General features: G+C 40.2%; 1 protein-coding gene across 1 annotated transcript in view; it reads left to right on the forward strand.

Moving 5' to 3' along the window:
- Nucleotides 1-23896, forward strand: part of ANO6 (anoctamin 6) — a 1522803-nt gene that overhangs the window by 779227 nt on the left and 719680 nt on the right. The window contains exons 5-6 of the mRNA XM_044061996.1: nt 14736-15014; nt 23087-23203. Of these exons, the coding sequence (XP_043917931.1) occupies nt 14736-15014; nt 23087-23203 (396 nt within the window). The remainder of the gene's footprint in view (nt 1-14735; nt 15015-23086; nt 23204-23896) is intronic.

The following is a 23896-nucleotide window of genomic DNA, read 5'->3' on the forward strand; positions in this document are numbered from 1 at the left end:
AGAAGATACCTATGTTTCAAAGCAGGCTACAATCACTACCAGTTCTCTGCACTGCCCTTTGGCTTATCTACTGCGCCCAGGGTATTCACAAAGTGCCTAGTCCCAGTCATCGCATTTTGCAGGCAAAGAATTATTCAAATATACCCATACCTGGACAATTGTTTAATTCAGGCAGAAAGCCAGGACATACTTTTGAATCATCTAGCCTTTGTACAAAGGGTGCTAACTTGTCTGGGGTACACCATAAATGAAAAGAAATCACACCTGGTACCCTGTCAACAAATCATATTCCTGGGAGCAAGCTTGAATACAACTTCCCAGATGGCTTTCCTCATGCCAGAGAAACAAATTCATTTGACAATCTACTTCAAACAAGTGGCCACAAAAACCCTGCTATCTGTAAGGCAAATACTACAAACCTTGGGTTTCATGGCCTCCTGCATTCTTCTGATTCCATATGCAAGACTGCATATGAGGAAACTACAATGGTATCTAAAAAGCCTATGGTGTCAACATTCTCAGGATTTAGAAGCAATGATTCCTATCATACCTTGCCTATGCCTAGAGTTTCTTTGCTGGGCAGAGGCCTGCCACCAAAACAAGGGACTACCATTCACACCACCCCCTGCTGCCCAAACCCTAACAACAGATGCATCAGATTATGCATGGGGTCTCACCTGGCAGGGAAATGCATTCAGGGCAAATGAAACCCAAGTCAAATGCACTTGCATATCAATCAAAAAGAAATATTAGCTGTACAGCATGCTCTGACAGCCTTCAAGGACCACATTCTTCCAGGACAATTAATGGTAAAGATGGACAAATACCACTGTTATGTGGTACATAAACAAGCAGAGGGGTACACATTCTTACCCCCTATGCAGACTAGCCATGGCATTGTGGAACACAGCCCTGAGCTACCAAGTGCATCTACAAGCTCAATTCCTGACAGGAAAACTAATTACACTGGCAGACGAACTAAGCAGAAACCTCATGGACCCACACAGTGGAAATTGGAACCAAGGATTTTCAACATGTTGACAAGCAAATGGGGGAGCCCAGATATAGACCTGTTTGCCTCCTCCCAGAGCTATCAGTTGGACAAAATTTGCACAAGGACTCCCCACAAACAAGCTTGGAAAGTGGATGCTGTGTCCTTCAGCTGGAAAAACCTATCAGTTTATGCCTTTCCTTCTCTGCCTCTGCTCTCCAAAGTACTACTAAAGATCAAACAAGACAAATCAAGGACAATTTTGATTGCACCAGACTGGCCACACCAACACTGGTACCTCCTCTTGCGCAGTGTGTCACTGTTGGCCCCATGGCACCTGCCTCAGATTCCTACCCTATTGTCTCAGCAGGAGAACCAGATTCTGCACCCTGAGCTTCATACACTGAACCTAGCAGCCTGGCTAATTACCTACTCTTTCCTTTACCATCCCTCAGTAAACCAGTGATAGATATCATTTTAGAGGCAAGGAGGCCTAGTACTAGAAAATCTTAAGCTGAAAAATGGAAAAGAGCCTGTGCCTGGAACCAATCTCAAGGGATGAGCACAGCAGTGCCCAATTTACCTCAGATTTTACAATACTTAACTGAGATGCTTCACAAGGGCCTGCCTTTCTCCTCCATCAAAATTCATGCCTCAGCCATTTCAGCTCATTATAACACAGAACCTCCCCTTTTCTCTCATCCACTGCTTAAGCAGTTCCTCAGAGGGGCCAAAAATCTATGACCACCCAGGAGAGTCCCAACTCCAGCCTGGGACCTTAACTTTGTATTGGAAAAGTTCACCCTTCCTCCTTTCGAGCCAGTTGCCACTGTGGATTTAAAATTCTTCTCTTGGAAAACAGCTTTCCTTTTAGCAATCACTTCAGAAAGAAGGCTATCTGAATTACAGGCCTTCATGGCAGTGGAGCCTTTCATCATCTTTCATGTGGACAAAGTGTCCATCAGGACCAATCCCTCCTTCATGCCCAAGGTGGTATCCAGTGTGGCCCTTAATCAGTCCATTCATTTGCCAACCTTCTTTTCTAACCCACAAAACAAAGGGGAATGGATACTGCACTCCTTACACGTGCACAGACAACTTAGATTCTACTTGGACAGGACTAAACCTCAAAGGAAATCTGACCAACTGCTGGTGGCATTTGCTGCAGGGGCAGAGGGGAAGGCTATTTCAAAGCAAACCATTTCCAAATGGATAGGCCACTGCATTCATTTCTGCTACAAACATCATGGAAAATCTATCCCACAGGGGATTAGACCCCACTCAACCAGGGCTGCATCTACCTCTACAGCCTTTCTCAGAGGCATCCCTACCAGCGACATCCTAGAAGCTGCTACCTGCAGTTCAGTACATACTTTCACCAAGCATTACCATCTGCCAATTTTCTCTAAATCCCGAGCTGGCCTTGCCACTGCAGTCTTGCAGGGCCTTATAGCTGGTCCTAATGCTATCTAAATTCCTCCTCCCATCCTTAGCTTTGGGAATCTACCCAAATGTGATGACTACAACAGTGAAACACAAAGAACATAGTACAGTTATTTACACTTACCATAAATGTAGATGTTCAAGTGTATTCACTGTTGCAGTCCTGGTTACCCTCCCTCCAGCCCCCTTTCTTCTTTTGGCTATACCTCTACTCTACTTTACTATGCTCAAAAGCTTTTTGGTGTATTTGCTTTTTTGTTGGAGGTATAACCTTGTATATTTATAGATTTAATTGCTTCCCATTAGGGGGGCACCTGGCATCTGGGGTAAGAAAAATTGATGTAATGGCATTGGCTGCATGTTTTATACCCCTGATGACCTGATGTCATAGAAGAAGGGACAGCAACCGACGCAGGACCCAAGACTTTGTTAATCAGGCCGACTGAGAGCTACTGCAAGCAGATAACCCAAATGTGATGACTGCAACAGTAAATACACTCGAACATCTACATTTATGGTAAGTGTACACAACTGTACTTTGGTCTTAAGGTGGTATGTAATTTGTGAATCTCCTCTGCCTTTTACTGATAGAAGTAATTACAGCCATTCTCCATTCTTTTGAAATTTCTGTCATTCTTAATCATCTGGTGTACAATTTTGCTGTTATAGCTAACAGGTGTGTGCAGTGTCCCTGCTTTTCTTGTTAGTGATATTATCCAAACCTTGATTCCCCCTAAATTTTATTTTGTTTTCATGTTTTATTATCTCCCCAGATCATGCTGCTGTGGCGAGTGTGTCCTAAACCCTACCACTCCGCAGCAGCCTTACAAGGTCAGCAGTGACTGCCTTTAGGAGGTGCATACATGCTTTTGCTCATGTCCATCCTCTGGACCAAGAGCTCTACCATTCACAGAGCTAAGATTGCCAGGATGTTAATGTTACTATTGCAGTGAGCCTAGGTAGCCTCTATTCACCCTAGACAGCTGAACTAGCATCACCGGCGCAGTCTCATCATCCCTCCTCCCATTCCCTCCAGCACCCATGTTGCTAGTCGAACCTGGGTCTTCTAGTGGTGTACAGCCATCTGTGCCACAGGATTAGATGTATTCCTCCTGGAAACTTTGCTCTTTCTGCTTATTTGCTTTTGAAATGAATCTTAATTATAATTCTGCTGTAATATGCTTTGTTTTAACAACGGTTATTATTTTTGTACATTTACTTTATACATCTAGTTTGCTAATAGTTAAAAAACATCTAGATTATTGCACTAAAATTATTTAGATTATTACACTAATCATTGTCACTGTGTACATCTCTTGCCACTTATCTTTGTTGACTATCCAGACATTGTTTGGACCAAACGATACAGCCTCAGGGTCCAAATCCCCTTACCAATATGATTAAATCTCAGCATAACCTGTGGCCTAATTGGGGTTAAATTGTATCTTTTTACTGCTAATTGATATTTTGGCTGGTTATATATGTAGTTTTTTCATGGCTGTCTACATCTTGTCATCAAACTTGGGGACAAAAGCCCCAAATCAGGGACATTTTTTTAAATATTGATATTATTGACTTACAAACTTGATAGAAAAGATATTTTGAATTTGTACAAATTTTCTGAAAGAAAATAAGTCTATAGCTATGATATTTGTCATTCTGTACTCTCCGGTTTTTGGAAGATAGAGCAAAAATTTGAGCAAAAATTAGTACAATGACATGAGCTAAGGGTTTTTTGTTTTTTTTTTGGGGGGGGGGGGGGGCTGCCAGGGTAAGGACATTTTCTGAAACAGATCATTGTTAGATTATATCCAAAGCAGGTGAGATTAGCAATAAATGAAGGGAAGTCAGATGTTTTACACCTAGAAAGGAAGAAATAGTAAAGAGTGCCTTTTATAACCAGTGTTGTGTTAGCCCAATGTGTAACATGGTTTCTAAAAAGGATGGTGCAGAGAATGGTGTGTAATAGTTTCAATACGTTAACATATGCTATTGTTGGAGAATGTAGAAATATGCACTGCTAGGGATTGTGAGCCATTTTATGAAGTTTGGAAGAGAGGTGCTCTTGAGATTTCATCCGCAGGGGATGTGGAAGCCAAGAAAAGGCGCAAATGTAAATATTTATGGAATCCTTAATTATGGCAAGTGTGATGCCCGTGCACTGACCCAGTAATCAAGGAGCTTCAATCCTCACCACTAACACCAGTGAGGGGCATCCACATTGGGAAGGATAACAAGTACACACACAGTAAAGTACAATTTCCCTTAAGAGCACACAGAGATCACAGTCAGTCCAGGGCTGGTTTCTCCCTTTCTGTCCAGATCCCCAATACGACTACCCACTGGTACAGCTATAGGTTACAGGTCTCAGCCTAGTGGTCAAGGTAAAACCTTCATCACCCTCTGTGTCCAACCAGTGCTTCATGTCCCTGCCCAAGTAGCTGATACACACACACTTTGAGATATGAGTTATATACAAATACACAGACACTCCTGGGGAAGGCTGGCACAGGTTCTCCAGCTATGTCCCCTTCTGTGCCCAGGCTATAAGAAATCATTGCCACCAACCACTAATATCGGCTACTAATAAGGCCCTTACCAAAGGATGTCCAGTTTTACTATGCAATGTTGTTATTGTCCACTTAGTAAGTATGACGAACAGCAAGGCTTATTGGCGTGGCTTGGATAGTATCACTATATACATGTAATGTACTCTAGAGCTTAAGAGAAGACACTGATCTAAATAAATATTCTACTTACAAGGCAAACTGCGGTGGTGATGCTGCGGTAGCGTTGTCGCCTCACAGTAAGACGTCCTGTTCGATTCTCAGCTAAAGCGTCTTCTGTGTGGAGACATGCGTGAATGGGCATACCTTCGTTGAAGGTTGTGCATCAGAGCTGGCAACTCAGCATGTAAAAATCTACTCCCAATCATTAGCGGACCGGAGTTCCGCTGTGGTGACCCCTAACCGGGAAAAGCCGAAAGACACAACAACACAAGGCAAAGTGCTGGTGACGTTGCCAGCTCTGAAGACAAATGCAAAATGCTGTGATTCTCTCACTCTCTGAGAAAGTCTTAAATTGATAATACATCACTGCTGACTCATTTTAGATTACATCATTCTTGACACTTCTCTGGTTTAATTTCCCAGGCTAACAGAAACTCAGAGTTTAATATATCTTTTTGTAATGTGCACCTGCAGGAAGCCAGAGCAATAAAAGACGTTATACATGTAAAATCTAGCAATTAACTCTGGTTACATTTTTGAAGCTTAGTACAACATATAGTTTAATCATAACATATAGTTCTCTTTTACATTTGTAAAACCAGCCTGTCGATTATATTAATATTTATAAATCACATAGAATTATTTACAAGATTCTATGTGGTTGGGCTGGCAGCCTTTCAGTTTTTCACAGCAAGGTTAACGGAAGATGAGGCTTGACAATTGATGGGTAAGATAGGAAGAGATGCGATAAAGATGGAGATGTATAATCAATTAACAGGGAAGAGCAGATGGTATTCCTGTGGAAGGTTGGAAGTTGGGATGAGGATTTTAACATAATTTTAAAAGGGGGAATGTTAGCATCTTGGAAAAAAGCAGTGCTGGTTGTATTACCAAAGAGTGTAAATACTTTTCATACCCAACTTCGTATAGACCCATTTCAGTTTTAAACCATGGTTATAAAGTGCTTGCCTATAGTAGCTAAGAGAATGGCAAAGGTGTTGCCAAAACTGGTAGATATGGATCAATGTGGTTTTGAGTAGAGGAGGCAAACATTTGATAACATTATTAGAACAGTGATAATCTAGAGGGAAGCTGAATGTAAAAATAAAACACTGTTATTGATTGTGGGTTGGCAAAGAAAAAGCATTCAGTAGAGTCAGCTGGAATTTTAAGAGTAGGGCAATGGTAGCATTTCCATTCCTTGATATAATAATAGAGTTAACTGGGAGGATATATGAAGGGATGAATGCAGGGATTTAAGTGTGAGGGTTTTTCTCCAATAAGCTGTGTGTGAACAGAGGAACAAGGCAAGGGTGTCCTCTTTCCCTTTGGTTATTTGCATTATATTTAGAGCCAATGGGCAATGAAAATACAGGGCTCACAAATTCAGGACTATAAATGGTATGGTAATCAAGAAGCTTTATTTGCAGATTATATTATTTTGTTATTGAAAGATCCAGAAAAGGATATTTCAATGTTTGGAATACTTTGAGACAGTTTCAAGTATTTTCAGGATATAAAATTAATGTAGATAAAACAAAGGCTATAGCAGTGAACTATGTACTACTATATACAAATTGGTTCAGTGCTAATCATATTTATGAGGACATGATAAGATGGAAAAGATTCTGTTGTGACCAGTAAAGATAAGTGGAAAGAGACTAAAAAGATAATACAAAAAGCTAAAAACTGGAAGCTCTTGATTCAATTAGTTTAATATTCGAGGACAGGCATAGTTTTATCAACCAGATGAGAAATTGTGGACAGTATTAAAAAGTTGAAGGAATTTATTTGAGGGGGAAGAGGTCAAGAGTTAAGTGGGATAAGTTGATCCCTCCCAAAGAACAAGCTGGTTTAGAATGATCTGATTTAAAGGTATACTTTACAGCTACTCCATTTAGGTTCATATACATAACACAAGCAGACAGTTGTAAAGAAAAGTGGAAAGAGATGATGATGAAATAGAGGGGAAGTTTGAGAGATATGGAAGGAAAAGGATTTTGGATGCAGGGTCTTAAGCAGAATAACAACAGCCATAAAGAAGTTTAGATTCATAAAGTAGCAAAAAGTAATCTAAGAAGTTAGCTAAGATAGAAATGGAGAAAGGATTCTGCAAGTAGGGATGACTACAATTAGGTTGTAGAAAGTAGGCAAGGGGTGGAACTTATTTGAGAAAATTGGCAAAGAAACCAAGGTATTGGGATCAAATAACTAGAGAGGTAAAGATAATAGAGTTGATCAGGCCAAGCTGGAGTTGAGACTGCAGGTTAGAGACTACCTTTCCTACCAGGAATTAATATTAGAGTATAAGCAAAAAGAAAGGGATACAGGAGTGATATGTGAAAGGTTGGCTCTGGTAAAAGGGATAATTAATAGGGCATATAAAATATTGCATGATAACTATGCACATCAATTAGAGAAGTTTAGAAAAGATTGGGAAGAGAAACTGGAAAGACAGTTTACAAAAGAACAATGGCAGGACAGCTGTATGGCTCCCAAGTATGCAACAATGTCCAGAAGGTTTAGGACTTTTGTTTAGAATTATTTGTATAGGTATCTTTATATGCTGGGTAGACTTCAGAAAAAATTTCCCCAGGTAGATAACAAATGTTGAAGGTGTGATGAGAATGAGAGAGGTTACCCGAGAGCATGTTTTTTGGGAGTGCAATGAGTTGAGACATTTTAAAAATTCCTTACAGAGTACTCTGTACGGTTGTAACTAAAGAAATTATTTTTGTAAGGTGGGACATAGGATCTGAATAGTCTTGCCATAATAAAGACTTACTAAGTTTAATGCTCTTGGTTGCCAAAAAATCTAGAAAATGGAAATCAAAATCAAAACCAAATGTAAATCTTCTTTCGGCTGCTCCCATTAGGGATCGCCACAGTGGATCATTTGTTTCCATTTCTTCTTATCCTCTGCATCTTGCTCTGTCACACCAACCACCTGCATGCTGTCTCTCACCACATCCATAAACCTTATTTTAGGCCTTCCTCTTTTCCTGTTATCTGGCAGCTTCATCCTTAGCATCCTTTTTCCAATATACTCTGCATCCCTCCTCAGCACATGTCCAAACCAATGTAATCTTGCCTCTCTGGCTTTGTCTCCAAACCTTCCAACCTGGGCTGACCCTCTAATATACTTATTCCTAATCCTGTCCACCCTCGTCACACCCAGTGTAAATCTTAACATCTTTAACTCTTCCACGTCCAGCTCTGACGCCTGCCATTTTGTCAATCCTACTGTCTCCAACGCATATAACATAGCTGGTCTCACTACACTCTTGTAGACCTTCCCTTTCACTCTTACTGGTACTCATCTGTCATAAATCATTCCTGACACTCTTCTCCACCCACTCCATCCTGCATGTACTCTCTTCTTCACCTCTCTTCCACACTCACTATTATTTTGAACTGTTGATCCCAAATATTTAAACTCATCCACCTTCGCCACCTCTACTCCCTGCATCCTCTCCATTCCTCTATCCTCCCTCTCATTCACACACATATATTCTGTCTTAGTCCGGATGACCTTCATTCCTCTTCTCTCTAGAGCATATCTCCACTTCTCCAGGGTCTCCTCCACCTGTTCCCTACTCTCACTACAGATCACAATGTCATCTGCAAACATCATAGTCCACGGGGACTCCTGTCTGATCTTGTCTGTCAACCTGTCCATCACCATTGCAAATAAGAAAGGGCTCAAAGCTGATCCTTGATGTAATCCCACCTCCACCTTAAACGCATCTGTCATTCCCACTGCCGACCTCACCGCTGTCACACTACCCTCGTACATATCCTGTACCACTCTTACATACTTCTCTGACACTCCCGACTTCCTCATACAATACCACAACTCCTCTCTAGGCACCCTGTCATATGCTTTCTCTAAGTCCACAAAGACACAATGCAACTCCTTCGGACCTTCTCCGTACTTCTCCATCAACACTTTCAGTGCAAACATCGTATCTGTAGTGCTCCTTCCTGGCATGAAACCATACTGCTGATCACTAACCATCACCTCCCTTCTTAACCTAGCTTCCACTACTCTTTCCCATAACTTCATGTTGTGACTGATCAATTTAATCCCTCTGTAGTTACTAAAGCTCTGCACATCACCCTTATTCTTAAAAATCGGTACCAAAACACTTTTTCTCCATTCCTCAGGCATCCTCTCACTTTCCAAGATTTCATTAAACAATCTAGTTAAAAACTCCACTGCCATTTCACCTAAACACCTCCATGCTTCCACAGGTATGTCATCTGGACCAACAGCCTTTCCATTCTTCATCCTTTTCATAGCTATCCTTACTTCCTCCTTGCTAATCCACTGCATTGCATGATTCACTATCTGCACATCATCCAACCTTCTCTCCCTCTCATTGTCTTCATTCATCAGCCCCTCAAAGTACTCTTTCCATCTGCTCAACACACTCTCCTCGCTTGTGAGTACGTTTCCGTCATTATCCTTTATCACCCTTACCTGCTGCACATCTTTACTACCTCGGTCCCTCTGTCTAGCCAATCGGTACAGGTCCTTTTCTCCCTCCTTAGTGTCCAACCTTTCATACAACTCTTCATACACCTTATCCCTAGCCTTCGCCACCTCTCTCTTTGCCATGCACCTCATCTCCTTATACTCCTGTCTACTTTCTTCATCTCACCTCACAATTACCCTTTTTGAATTTCCAGCATTTGATCCTTGGTGCTGCCCTCACAGTACTCCTCCTCTTCTTGATCACCAATGTCATCCTACAAACCACCATCCTATGCTGCCTAACTACACTTTCCCCTGCCACCACTTTATCTCCTTCAGACTGGCCCTTGTAAATGAAGTAATGAAAATTATAAAGGAGAGAAAAGAACTGGAGATGGGATATTTAGAAAAGGGAGGGAGCAAATTACATAGAAATAAAAGGAAGTTGTTTGAACAATACATGCAGAATAATGTTCAGGAGGAAGAGTGAGGTTTACAGGTGACCAGCACATTAGCATTTTTTGTAATTTTGGAGTGAACAGAAATTGTTGAAAGCATGCATACTGCATGAAAAGAAGAATGGAAGAGTTGTAGCTTGTTTTCTTTTCATTCCTGTATGTGTTCCTGTGTCACCTTTCAAAGATGTCATAGATCTATGGTAATTGTGTTCGATTGAAAGGGGGTATAGAAACTAATATTATCTGGACAAAAGAAGAAATAATTGAAGGTTTTGCGGTGGAAGCATTAGGTATAATAATTGTATGAATTTACAGAAAAAATATGGGTTATGTTGGATAAATGGAGTGATAGTATGAAGCGTCTTTGTGGAAGAATAGAAGCAGTAAGGGTGATGTGGCCCCCTTGGTGTATCTAGCAAGGTAGTTTTTTGTACAGCCCACAGAGCATTTTGTAGTAGGAATTCAGAAAATATGCTGCATGTCTGCAATGAAAAAGAATGAAGTGAGAGTCTCTGTTTAGGACTGCTTCTGTGATTATTTTTCTAGACTTCTCAAATGTAATCATTAGCAGGGAATGCTAGTGCAACAGATGTCTTGTGCATCTAAATGAGTAAGGTTTTGGTTTTAGTATGAATCCAAGAATGTGGCAACTCTACAGGCACATTTGGCAAAATTGTTCAGTTACCTGCCTTACTTCACTAGTTTTGGCTCTCTCTTCTTCCTATATCAGAGACGACACTGTTCTGCTGTGCCAGTTTGCTTTTATAGATGCAGTTTTATCTTTATTTCCCTTTACTGTTTTTCACATAGGCAGAGTCTCACAGGCTTCTAATCCTTCTTTAATTGGTCACATCTACCATTGCACTTACTAAAAGATTCAGTGTTTTTCCTGTTTTACCTCATCATCAGAAGAAATGTAAGACTTTTATATAGTTTGATTCCCCAGAAACAGCTTTGGTTTTATACTGATAAGGTAGATGGTATTTGAAGAACAGCTTTTTTGCTTCATTTGTTCTAGTAAAATTGGACAAAGCAATTGGGAAACAAATAATTTTTGAAGACTGGCTAATTACACTGCATATTTTATAACTCTGTGAGCAAACTTTTACTAAGCTGTATCAGGGCCCATTTATGACACATGCTGCTGTTTCAGTGGCCTTATTATGAAAGCAATATCTGTGAAGCTTGGACTTGATCCTCAATCCACAGCTTTACCAAATATTAAGAAAGAAATGTACATTTCATTATGGGGGTGTGGGTGCTTTGCAGCTTCTTTGATTCGGGAGAACTTGAGATGCAAGAATTGCAGTCATTTTATTGTTAAGTCAGCTTATTGCAAAATTAGTCTCTTAACCAGCATACCAGACTGAAGCAAAACTATATCTTAGATAAACTCTGTGACCAAAATCCCTACTAGACGTTTATCCTAACTCTTACATTGCCATGGTTATTGTAGAACAGAGTGTGTGTGTAACTTTAAGAAGCATTACCAGATGTAGGCACATGCATATAAGTAGTGAGCATGTGTGGGCAGCAGTGCCATTTTGAGAGAACAGCCAGAGCGTTATCATGTATGAGTGAAGTAGTCAATCTGTTTGTAAGTTTATTTAAGTTTAAGTTACGAAGCCTCATTCCTGATGTGTTTGTGTGTAATAAACTGCTTGAACTGAACCCACAACTGTTCGTCTGTTTTATCCTGACCGGACGAGCGACAGTTATTACCAAGTTTCCAAAATGCCGACCTTCTTATTAGCCCTTATATTGCACACTGTACCAATTCTAGAATATATAGACCTGCTTTCATCCTTGCTCAGATTTCTGTTTTGGGCATCAGTCCGTCTCACTAAGGTTGCTGACAAAGCACCTTACATTGAATATACATCTTGCATCCAGAAGTCTTTTATAAAGCCTTATAGTTCATTTTCAGGCCTAGTTTACACATATTTAACCTGCTTTATGGTCAGATAGTATTCCTGTAGAATGAATTGCAGTCGTTATCCCTCTACCAGAAAAATCCCTAACCCAGCCCCCCAGAACAGTACAGCCTATTAGCAAATCTGTTCCCTCTCCAGCAAAAATTGCAGATAAAGAAAGTTTATAAGCAGCTGCTTAGCTACCCAGAAGATTAGCATTTACTTTGCAATCATCAAATCCCAATAAGGATTTAATACAAATACAGCTCTGTATTGACCTACAGATCATATTCCCTAGAAAATGGACCATGAACTATTACTACTTGCAATAACTATCTCTGTTGAGATAAAACATGCCTTTGATAAGTTATAGCCTCCTTTCCTCCTTACCCATTTTCAACAACTCTGCTTTTCATAAGAACTTTGCTATTTCACTAACTACCTTTATAGATGGGCTAAATCATGTATGTTTAAGTAATAACTACTCTGACTCTGATTGGGATATGCTTCAAGTTCTTACTTGAGTCACACTTTTTTTAATCAACAGCCCCACTGTTGGCCTGTCACAACATCTCCATCATTCATTAATTGGATGACTGTCTTTGGTTGTAAGGTACCAAACACATGCAGGAAATTTACAAATCATTTCAATTAAAAATCAATAAATGTACTGTTGGTTCCTATAAAGCACCAAACTGACAGTTCAAGTAAAACTAAGTCAGTGCTTTTTGACACTCCGTAGAAATTTCATATCAATATTTTTTAATGTCTGGGTCCTACAAATACTGCCTTCCTCTTTGAAAGAGTTATGATCAGCTACAGAAAATGCAGCTATTTTTCTGAAATAAATTCAGGAGTTGTAAACTCAGCTGTGCCAAGTTAAAGAAAATGTAAGCAATTTTTAGAAGATAAATGTGAATACAAAATTATGTAAAAAGAATTCAAGCTGTACAAAGTGTGTAGCTGCTTTCAGTAACATTGCAGCAAAGACATTAAAAGACTGATTTCAAACTTGTATGCATTTGCAGCAATCAGTGATTTTAAACTTGCATGCACAGTGATCAGTGTTCCTGGAAATATTACTCCTGGTCAAAGAAAGTATTACTTTATTTGGAGCAAAGCTTTTTGAAAAATGTCTTCCTCAAGGACCACTGTACCAAAGTGCTTTCTATTCAGTGATGGGGTGATTTTTCTAACTGACCATGACAAGTAAATACTGTTTGGTGTTGCATTTTATTTAATTACTTCCCTCACCCTGACATTTAACAGTAGTGGAACTCCACCAGATTCAAAGTGCATGTGTTGTGAATTCACTTAGTAGGTGTTGCCTTCTGCAGTGTGTACAAGGTGGCTTAATTACCAAGATGGAGCTTGAGCTGAAAAAGCATTGCCTGTGGGTTTTCTGCATCTGTTATTTTTTACTTTTAAGTTAGTGGTAGATATTAAACAGTACATTTTCAGGCAAAGTAGTAACAGGGTTAGTTTAATTATTTTTTCTTTTATATGTGCCATCTGTCTTTCCTTAACTTTTATTTTCTGTTCTTTGTACAAGTCTGTACTTGTTTATATATTAACCTTTCAAGTATATTTCCTAGTTTTATTTTTTTTTTCAAGTATATCATTTCATTATTGTGTTTCACCAGCTTATGGCTGGTGGTTTATCAGTGTGCTTAAGAGTGAATGCTAGCTAGGATCAGTGATGTATTGAGTAAGAGCATCTATCTGTCTTTTGAAGAGTGTCTAGCTTCTAAGAGCTATTGACAGAATATAAATATTTAACTATTGGCTTAATTTAAGTTTAAACAGTAATTGTGATTTTGGTGTGGTGGAGTGGTCTAGCTTGACATGTTACTGTGATGGTGTGGAAGAGGATGATGGCATCATTAACCCTGATGGGAAAGAATTTTCTTTAAGTGTGTAAAATGTTCTTGATTTGGTTACTGTTGGTAAGATGACAGTGGAAAGTCAGCTCCATTAAGCTCTGACTAAGACTCAAATAAGATGAGTTTGTGTAGTAACTCAGGCACTTGTTGGAGCTGTCAGGATGAAATGGAGGGGTGACATGGCATGAGTTTGGATTTGAGAGTATGCACAGTTGTATAACAAGAATCCTCAGTGGTGACCAGAGACCACACAAAAGTGCTGGCTTCTAGGGAAGTCAGGTAATATTGAGAGGTACATCACCTGTAGAAAGGGGCTCATTTCTTTTTGCATCACAGTTTGTAAGCTTAACAGCCTGATTTTTTTATCCCTGCTTACAGATATATATGCCCTGACTGCAAAAACAAAAATGTTGACCAGCATGTTTGTGCTTATCATCTTGTTGTTATTGCCCAATATACAAGCAGTATGACTCTACCACCCTGCTAGCTATAACCTGCACAAAAGATAATTGGCTCAAAGTAAACCAAAGGTATGCCAAGTGACATATTGTCAGTTCTGTAAACCAAAGGTATGCCAAGTGACATATTGTCAGTTCTGTAAACCAAAGGTATGCCAAGTGACATATTGCCAGTTCTGTAAACCAAAGGTATGCCAAGTGACATATTGTCAGTTCTGATTATTTTAGTAAGTTTAGCGTGATTGCATTATTTGTGCCTGTGCATTTTTTCTTCTTTCTGTAGTTACATGTAGAAACCAGTTAATCATTTTGATATGTTTTTCCAAGGAATATGCATGTAAGTGATTAGAAACACATACTGAATGTTTTTTTTTTTTTTTTAGGTCCTGGACGATAAAATTATATTTGTGAAAGTCCACGCTCCTTGGGAAGTTTTATGTACATATGCTGAGGCCATGCACATTAAAATGCCCCTGCAGCCTGATGACCTAAAGCCTAAATCATCAAACTTCAGTTGCCTCACCAAGCTCTTCAGTGCAGATGAAAGTATTATCAAACCGGAACAAGAATTTTTCACTGCTCCATTTGAAAAGGATCGCCTCAGTGATTTCCATATTCTTGATAAGGACTTGTTTTTTACACCATCTACCAGAAGTAGAATAGTAAGTAGATATGCCATCACAGCATAAACTACTCCAAATGGGGTAGGCTGGTAATTGGAGTATGTGTCTAGCCGATGTACTCTTCATGTTGAAACACAAATAGCTTCTAAGCCTATTTACTTTCTTTCTAGTTATGTCTAGACTGGCTAATGTACTTAAAAACAATATGTGAGTGATAGTGCCATATGTTTTGGATAGCTTTAAGAAGAGAGAGGTAACTAAGTGATCTTGTTTTTTGTACTGGGTATAAATACATACCGTTTACATTATTATAACACATATGGAAACTGTGTTATATAGAAGAGATCAGATTATTGTTCTTCCTTATCATTGTTGCAGTATTCATCACATATAGGATCTCCTGCCATGGATAGCCCAATGTCCAGCCAGTAAACCGAAGCCATTACATCCTCCCAGTGTCATACCGTAGACTCCCGAGATAGGTATATGGCATAAAGATAACATATGCACTCTCAATACTCAGAACTTCTTTGCCACAGTCCAAATGCCACAGTTGAACTTCATTCTAAACACCCATTCACTATTTTCTACCAAGCCATTTACAGAGAAGTACCCCATTGGGGTTCCTTCTTTTTCATTAATTGTGTACTCAGTCATCCAGAATTGGGAAAATGTCAGTGTGGGAGGTAGAGTTCCCATAAAGACCATCATGAAAAGTGTTTATTCTGCCTATGTGCTTTACACAGTCATACCCAGTGTATCATTTGTTAGGCATTTTTTTACAACCAAAACAGCAGTCTGTCCTCTTTATCCGTTACCTTTGAGAACCAGTGTCTCAAGCTTTTGACCCAGGGTACCATGGCCAAATCTGTCCACCCCGAGGTACAGCCTTCTCTTAAAAAAAAGACCAAAAAGTCTTGTCTGTCTCTGCTGCTATCCAGCCTCCACCAGACCTCTCTCTCAAGGTGAATGAAGACCCCAAAGACAGTCCGGTGCTGACACTGGATTCCTTTGCTGAATCCTGTTGGATGCCAGCATGGAAGCGGCTTCTCGCATGTCCTCTGAGACAATACAAGCATTCACTATGGACGTTGAGGGGGGGAACTATGGCTGATCATAGGTTCATAGGTAGGTACTAGGCTATCGGCCCAAGGGCCTATACAAGCCTAGCCAACAAGGTTCCCTGGCTTACGCCACCCAAGAAAGTTATTTTCCTGTGCCACTGATGAGCAGAGACACAAGTGGAAGGCCTAAGGGTATTCACCAAATTCTGGTTAGGGAAGAGGTCCTTGCTACCCTTATTGAGTCTAGGCATGGCTTAGAGCTTCCTAGGCTGTCAGACATCCACCTAAGGAAGAATCAGAAAACTAAGTACATTTTTCCCATTACTAAGGATCCTTAGAGGGGATGGCAGCATTTAACCCAGGGCTTTTTCAGTGCTCTTATGACCTTAAGACCACCTCATGGGGGTATCTGTTCTTGCTTCTCCTTGATCCTGTACTCCAGCCAAAAGGACCAGGGAGGCTGATTCTTCAGATGAGGAGGTGGATTCAGGAGATGAATCACTGGCCTACGTCTCATATATTACCTCTCCTTTGGACTATGGGTCTGCAGAGGAGGTTTCCTTAGTGTTGACTCTCCCTATGAGGAGTTGTCTTTTGGGAACACATTAGTTTGCATGATGGTGCATTTTAAGTGGGATTGCTCATACATCTCTAATATTCAAAAGAGGTATTATGAGCTGTTGCAGATAGAATCTGCTAAAACTTCTGCTGTTCCCCATGTGTTGGATGCCTTGTTGGATACATTTGCAGCTGTGTGTTTGGCTCCTGGTTCCCAACCTCTGGCCCCTAAGAAGCCACCCTAAGTGTCTCAGACTTTAAGTACCTCTACACGTGTCCTTCTTCAGACCCTGCTGTGGTCTGTCTTTCTACTGACAAGCCATCCAAGGTTTTGCCCTCTTCCTAACTTTTTTCTTCTGATAAAGGCAGCTGAGCTATGGAGAGGCTGGGGAAAAAGTGTATACTTCTGTCACTCTGGCCAGTGGGGCCATTCATTATCAAACTCACATGACCAGGTATGTTTTGGCCATTTTGTCTCACCTTGGGGGGGGGGGGCTCTGACCAGGTATGTTTTGGCCATTTTGTCTCAACTTGGGGGGGAGGGGGGCTCTAACCTTCCTGACTCTGAAAGTAAAACTGCTGCCTTGTCCTTAGATTCTCACTTTTCAGGTTACCTGTCAGTCCATTAAGTGCAGTTATTAAATGTAGTTGTGATGAAACTGATGCATCCTCTAGAGCTGCTGCTTCTGGTTCAGTTATAAGGAGGTGCTCATGGCTACACCTCCAGGTTTTGACTGCTGACTTGTTTTAATACTGTACAAGACAAAGGTAGAGTAATGCAGGATCTTAAACAAAATCTTTGCTTCTGCCTACCCAAATTTCAGAGAAACTATCATAAATCTGCCTTTGTGCATAGGCAGCCTCTTCAGCCTTCCAAGGGGAAGAGAGTTCCTAAGCATATGTTGTCTGATAAACCTACCCAGACTTCAGAAACCCCTTTTATGTGACAGATCTGTCTCCTTCTAACATACTTTCTCCCCTTCCCCTCGACCAAGTTCCCCTGTCTCTCTCCCCCTGTCTGGCAGCAGATTATTTCTGACTCCTGGGTACTGTCCATTATCCTGTCATGGTTATTTTATGGCATAGAAACCCAACCCCTCCCCACTTCAGGTATTCCTCAACCTGCTCCAGAACTTCCTCATTTTTTTCTTGGGTTCTGCAAGATTTACCGGATCAGAGCATCATTCAGCCCATTCTGGAATCCCAAAGAGGAAGAGGGTTTTACTTCAGAATGTTTCTGGTTCTTGAAAAGAAGGATCTTGGAGACTGGTCCTCACCTTCTCCTTTCTAAATATTTTTCTAAGGATTCTTTCCTTCTAGCTGCTTTTCCTCCAGATTCTGTTTCCCATCTTAATTCCGCAGGCATTTCTAGTCTTCCTAGACCTAAAGGGCACATATCTTTATATTCCCACTCCCTTTCTGTTCAGGAAGTTTTTATATTTCTTTGTTTCTTCCTCTCATTTTCTGTTTTGCCGTTTGATCTTCTACTGCTGCAAGGGTGTTCACCAAATGTTTAGCATCTGTCATTGCCTTTTGTAGGCTTCAGTTAATCCAGATATTGTCTTATCTGGACAACCTGCTTCTTAAGGCTTCCTCTCAATCCAGGCTTTGGCAGGATCTGCACTTCACCATGCTGCTTCTGTGCAGTCTGGGATTCACCATCAATCTCAAAAAGTCAAGTCTGACTCCTTCTCCAGACCACATTTTTCTGGGTTGCAAACTCCAGACCATTCCATTGTTGGCTTCTATTCCCTCTCCCAAGGTTCTGTCTCTGACAACCTACTTCCCAGTCTCTTCTTCCTCTTTATCTCATTACTACAAGGGAATTTCTAAGAATCCTGAGATTTGTGGCGTCTATCATTCCCATGCTCCCTGGTACCTAAAGACAGTTTTGCTCCAGCATTTCCACCCTCTGGAGTTTCCCTTACTTCCATGTCTCAGACTTGAGTTTTACTAGGGGATTCAGCAGATTTCCCTGTCTGGGACTGCCTTTTCAGATCCCAACACCTACGTAAGAGCTGTTCATAGACACTTCTGATCTGGGGTGCAGACCATCTTCCAGTAAAGTGAGGGTTCAGGGTCTGTGGCCACTTCATCAGAGATCAGACCACATCAATGTAAGATACTGTAAATGACGGTTCATTCTTGCTCTTCAGACCTTCTATTGTCTTTTCTTTCTCCAGGCCTTTTAAAGGTCTTTACAGACAACATCACAGTCATCTGGTGTATTAACAAATGGGGGCATGAGGTCTTATCTTCTTTGCAGACTAGCTCTTCTGGCCTGAGATTTGGTTCTCTGCCATCAGGTAACCCCCTTCAGGCAGTCTACATCCCTTCAAAACCAAACTTTGTGACAGACTTCCTGAGCAGGTCCAAGGCACAACCACATGAATGGAGGTTTCACAGATAGGTATTGATGAACATAATACATCAGTGGGGTATTCCTTAAGTGGATCTTTTTGCCCCCCCTCTAAACAGGCAACTTCTTCACTTCTTTTCCAGAGTCCCAAGTTCTCTGACTTGGAAGTGGACTTCATGTCCTTTGCTTGGAAGGGAGTATTTCTATATGCTTACCCTCCTCTTCCTGTACTTCCCAGGGTCCTGTACAAGATCAGGAGCGACTCCCCAAGAATCTTGCTGGTGACTCCCTTTGCCCAGACAGCAATAGATCCTCTTTGTCTTTCACCTTGCCAAGGGCAATTATCCCAAGTTACACCACGGGATGGATCTCCTAACACAAGACAAGGCGTCTCTAATTCACTCTCACTTGTCCACTCTTCATTTGACACTTTGGGTGATAAGATTTTTATCCCATTTAGACACCACTTTTCTGAGGATGTGCTTCGGGGTCTGCAGGATGCTAGGAAACCCAGTACTAGAAAATCCTAGATGGCCTAATGGAAAAGATCTTTTGTTTGATGTCTCAGGCATCATGCTGATCCCTTCTCAGTCAAGGTCCCTTTGCTCCTTTCTTACTTTTGTGAACTGCTCCCTGCTGGATTAGCATATTCGTCTTTTAAAGCTCACTTGTCAGCAATCTCTGTTTGTTGGCCTTTGAAGCCACAATCGGCCTCTTGTTTTGAGGTCAAACAATTCCTCAAAGGCGTCATTTATATTAGGCCCCCAAGAAAACCTAGTCCTCCCTTTTGGGACCTTAATTTTGTCCTTGAAAAACTGACTCAGGATCCTTTTGAGCCCACCTTTGCTTCGTCTTTGCAACACTGCACCTAGAAGACTATTTTATTGGTTGTCCTCACTTCAGCCAAGAGAGTTTCTGAACTTCAGGCTCTGATGGTGATTCCTTCCTTTTTGATTTTTCATAGGGACAGGATGTCTTTCCATACTACTCCTCCTTTTATGCCCAAGATGGTCAATGAGTTGTCTCTAAATAAGTCTATCCAGCTTCCTTCCTTCTTTTCTTTCTCTGCAATCCGCTATTGAGAAGGTTTTTCACTCCTTGGATCTACTTAGACAGCTCAGGTATTATTTGGATAAGACAAAGGCTATCTGCAAATCTGAGCATCTTTTTGCTTCTTTTCATACTAGGACATTGGGTTTGATGGTTTCTAAAGAAACCTTCTGTTCCTGTATGCCTAAGGCCATTTTCTTTTGTTATTCTTTTCATGTAAAAGCTTTTTGCATCATCCAAGCTCATTCTACGAGGGCATTAGCAGCTTCGGGAGCTTGCTTCAAGGGTATGGATACTAGAGCCATCCTTTAAGTTCTTGCTTGGTCCTCTCTCCACACTTTTAATAAACATTACAAGTTGGATGGCATTTCTAGAGCCAGGGCAGGATTTGCCCGGTCTATCCATCACAGATTTGTGGAGGGCACCTCTGTGCCTTCCTCCTCCCATCCTTTATAGTAGCTTTTGTATTTTTCCATGTTTGATGAATTCACAGATTTGTGGAGGGCACCTCTGTGCCTTCCTCCTCCCATCCTTTATAGTAGCTTTTGTATTTTTCCATGTTTGATGAATACTGCAACAGTGATAAGGAAGGACATAGTACATTTGTGTAAAATCTTACCATAACAGTAGATGTCCTTCTTTCCACTGTTGCAATATAAAGTCCCTCCTTCCATCCTGCCCCCTTTTTTATCTTCCTTCTGTTAGGAAACAGTTTGCTGGCTGAGAGATATTTGTCTTATTTTCCAGTTTCTCTTTTGTTCATGTTCTTCTTTTACCTGGGGTTGCTCTAGGTCTTCTGGGGCAGTTCAGTTCTGAGTGTTGAGTTTGTGTACGTCACCTTTATGTCCTAAACCTGTGTGTAGAGCATGCATCTGACGTACAATGCTGGGAGGATGTAAAGGCTTTGGCGTACTGGTCGGATGTTGGGTTATCCTTGGCAGGAGGTCCCATATGTTATGAATATTGTAACAGTGAAAAGGACATCTATTGTTATGGTAAGATTTTACACAACTGTACTTTTTTTCAACGATTATGTATAGTTTTCAAGAACTATAGCTAAGGGTGAGAGAGTGGTGATTGGTTGATAGCTGGGTAATTGTACTGAGGTACCACTTTTGTGAAGAACAGTTATGCTTTGTTGTTCCCATAAAGCAGATGTGTAGTTTTGTATAAAGCTACGTACGAGTGTAGCAGTTAGGTATGTTATGTTTTCAGCAACCATGTAAAGGTACACTGCTAGCAGATTCTCTGGGGCTTGAAAGTTTGGTTTTAATTTCTTGAGAAAAATGTTGATCTGTTTTACTGAGTGTAGGCTGAATAAACCATAAATTAGATTAGTTGTGAGAATTTCTGATGGTTGATTGATGATATTACTTAGCGGTATTGCTAACTGTATGAAGTATGAATTTATTTTACTAGCAGTTATTTAATTTGTATCAGTTTATTGTGGACTTGTCAAGGATTGTTTACCTGTTTTGATAAATTCATTGATATTTTTCCAGAATTGCCTTGGATTATTGACAGTGTAGTGTGCTGAAACTAATTTTTTTTTTGTTTTTCTGTGCCTTGTGTGTTACTTGATTTAAGTGTTTTATAATTCTGTACTTTGAAAGTTACTTTTCTATTATTTTCATATTTTATCTCTGAGTCATTGTTCATTTAGTTTCAGTTATTTTCTACTGTGTAGAGTTATACATAGTTTTCTTTCTGCATAAAGGGGTTAGTGATTTCTGTATGTTCAGGAAATTTCTATTAAAGTGGTCTGTGTCATCATCAAGGTGAAGACATTCCATCGATATCCAGTTGCATATTCTGAGTAAAGAATTGAATGTAGAATCTTGAATGTACAGTTTGGGTCAAACCTAGTTTTAAGTGCTAAGTGTTAGTGATGACTTACTGTGTCTGACATACTCCTATCTTTGTAACATTATTAGGGTTGTTTGGTAGTAGCAAGTTAAGTATGCTTTCTTTACATGTTAAGTTACCTGTCTTAGTTGTCTTTACTGTTTGCTAAATAAATCTGATCAGGATTATGATTGTTTTTTCCTGTTTTTGTATTTGCTGTGGTAGGGCTTGAGTTAGGATATGTTGATGTCACCAAGAATTTTGATGTATCTTGTTTTACATTTGAACTAACCCAAGAAAGTACGTCCTCTTATGTCTTATTGGTGATGGTGGTATATGGACCATGGCTATGTGAAGAACCTTTATTTGTGTTTAGTTTAGATGCAACAAGAAGTAGCTTAAGTACATTTTCTGTACCTTTCCAATCAACAAGGTGTATGCCTCAGATGAATAGGGAAATAGATACCAAAGTATGATTTAAGCATTAAAAATGGACATAGATGATTTATGTATATTAACTGCAGTGTATGTAGTATTTGACATACAGTGCTGAGGTAATGAAATCTCTGATAAAATGCTGACTAAATCAGCATGTATGTGTCTTCTTCTTCTTCTTTTGGCTTTTCCTGGTTAGGGGTCGCCACAGCGGATCACCGTCCGCTCATGATTGGCAGTGGTGTTTTATGGTGTCGAGTTGCCAGCCCAGTGCCCAACCTTCCACAGAAGAAGGCACACACATGCACGCACTCACACCTAGGGCCAATTTAGTGTGTCCAATCCACCTACAGTATGTCTTTGGGATGTGGGAGGAAACCGGAGCACCCGGAGGAAACCCACGTGACCACAGGGAGGACATGCAGACTCCGCACAGAAGGCACCCCAGCCGAGGATTGAACCAGAGAACCTCTTGCTGTGAGGCGGCAACACTAACCGCTGCACCACCGTGGCCTGATAACAGAGATAAATGTTTGGTAGCCTTGATTATTCACTTAACTGCCATGTGTAAATTCTAGGTTCTAGCATAGCCAGTGACAGTTGTAATGATTTATGCAATAGTCTATAATCTGCAAGTTAGTCTCCAGACATAATATGCTTTGTAAAAGAAATTCAGAAATAAAGGTCTTGTTACTCATTTCCAGTTTGTGGTCATTCCACTTTTACCAGACTGTTCTCAAGCCAACCATAAATTCCAGACTGCTACAGCATTTGCCATTGTTATTCTTCACTTTTTTTAGATTCATTACATCCTCTGCTCTGTGGAGTATGCAGTAAGCCGGGACAATGTGAAAAAAGTAGGCATTGAAAAGTTGATAGAATCAGGGGTCTACAAAGCTGCCTACCCTCTTCATGATGTAAGTATTACAAAGCGATGCATTAGATTGTGACCATTATCTTTTTCTCATTTATTCATATTGTTGTACACATATTATATCTTTTTATCCTTTTTCAGTAGTTTTCGGAAATTGTGCTAGTAATCCTCTGATGCAGTTGGAATAAAAGAGTTCTGTGTGTCTTATGTATCATGTTATTAAACTCCTAGTTCCTACCAAATTGTCATTATTGAGTAGGCCGTATAATGGTTAACATTCCTGTTGATGCACTTTGTATAGTGTTAGATGGATTTCTTTTCTTTTTTATGGTAGGTGAATTTCTACCATCATTCTACAAATAGTTAATGCTGAATGAAAAACCATACCAAGTATTAGCACAGTCATGCCTCACACTTATTGACCTTTATGTTCAGTATATGTCTATATGTAGTTTGCAAGGAAGTTCCCATTTTTCCAGTTGTCCAAATCCAAACAACCAAACCCAGGAGTGCTGCAGGTCCAAACCAGTAAAAGCAAGCAAAACAAAGTATGAAACAACTGAGCGGAACCACCATGCTAGGCTGCATACACTGTTTAAAATAACAAAACATTTATTAAAAACATGAAAACAGAATTGACACTTTCAAGCTTAAAACTCTTCCTCAGATTCAACATTAAGAAACAACGCTCACTATTTTAAATTATTTAAAAAACAATCAAATCATCTCTTTAAAA

The sequence above is a fragment of the Protopterus annectens genome, chromosome 2.part1 (assembly GCF_019279795.1).
Source record: "Protopterus annectens isolate FY-2018-M chromosome 2.part1, PAN1.0, whole genome shotgun sequence".
In the NCBI taxonomy this organism is placed as follows: domain Eukaryota; kingdom Metazoa; phylum Chordata; order Ceratodontiformes; family Protopteridae; genus Protopterus; species Protopterus annectens.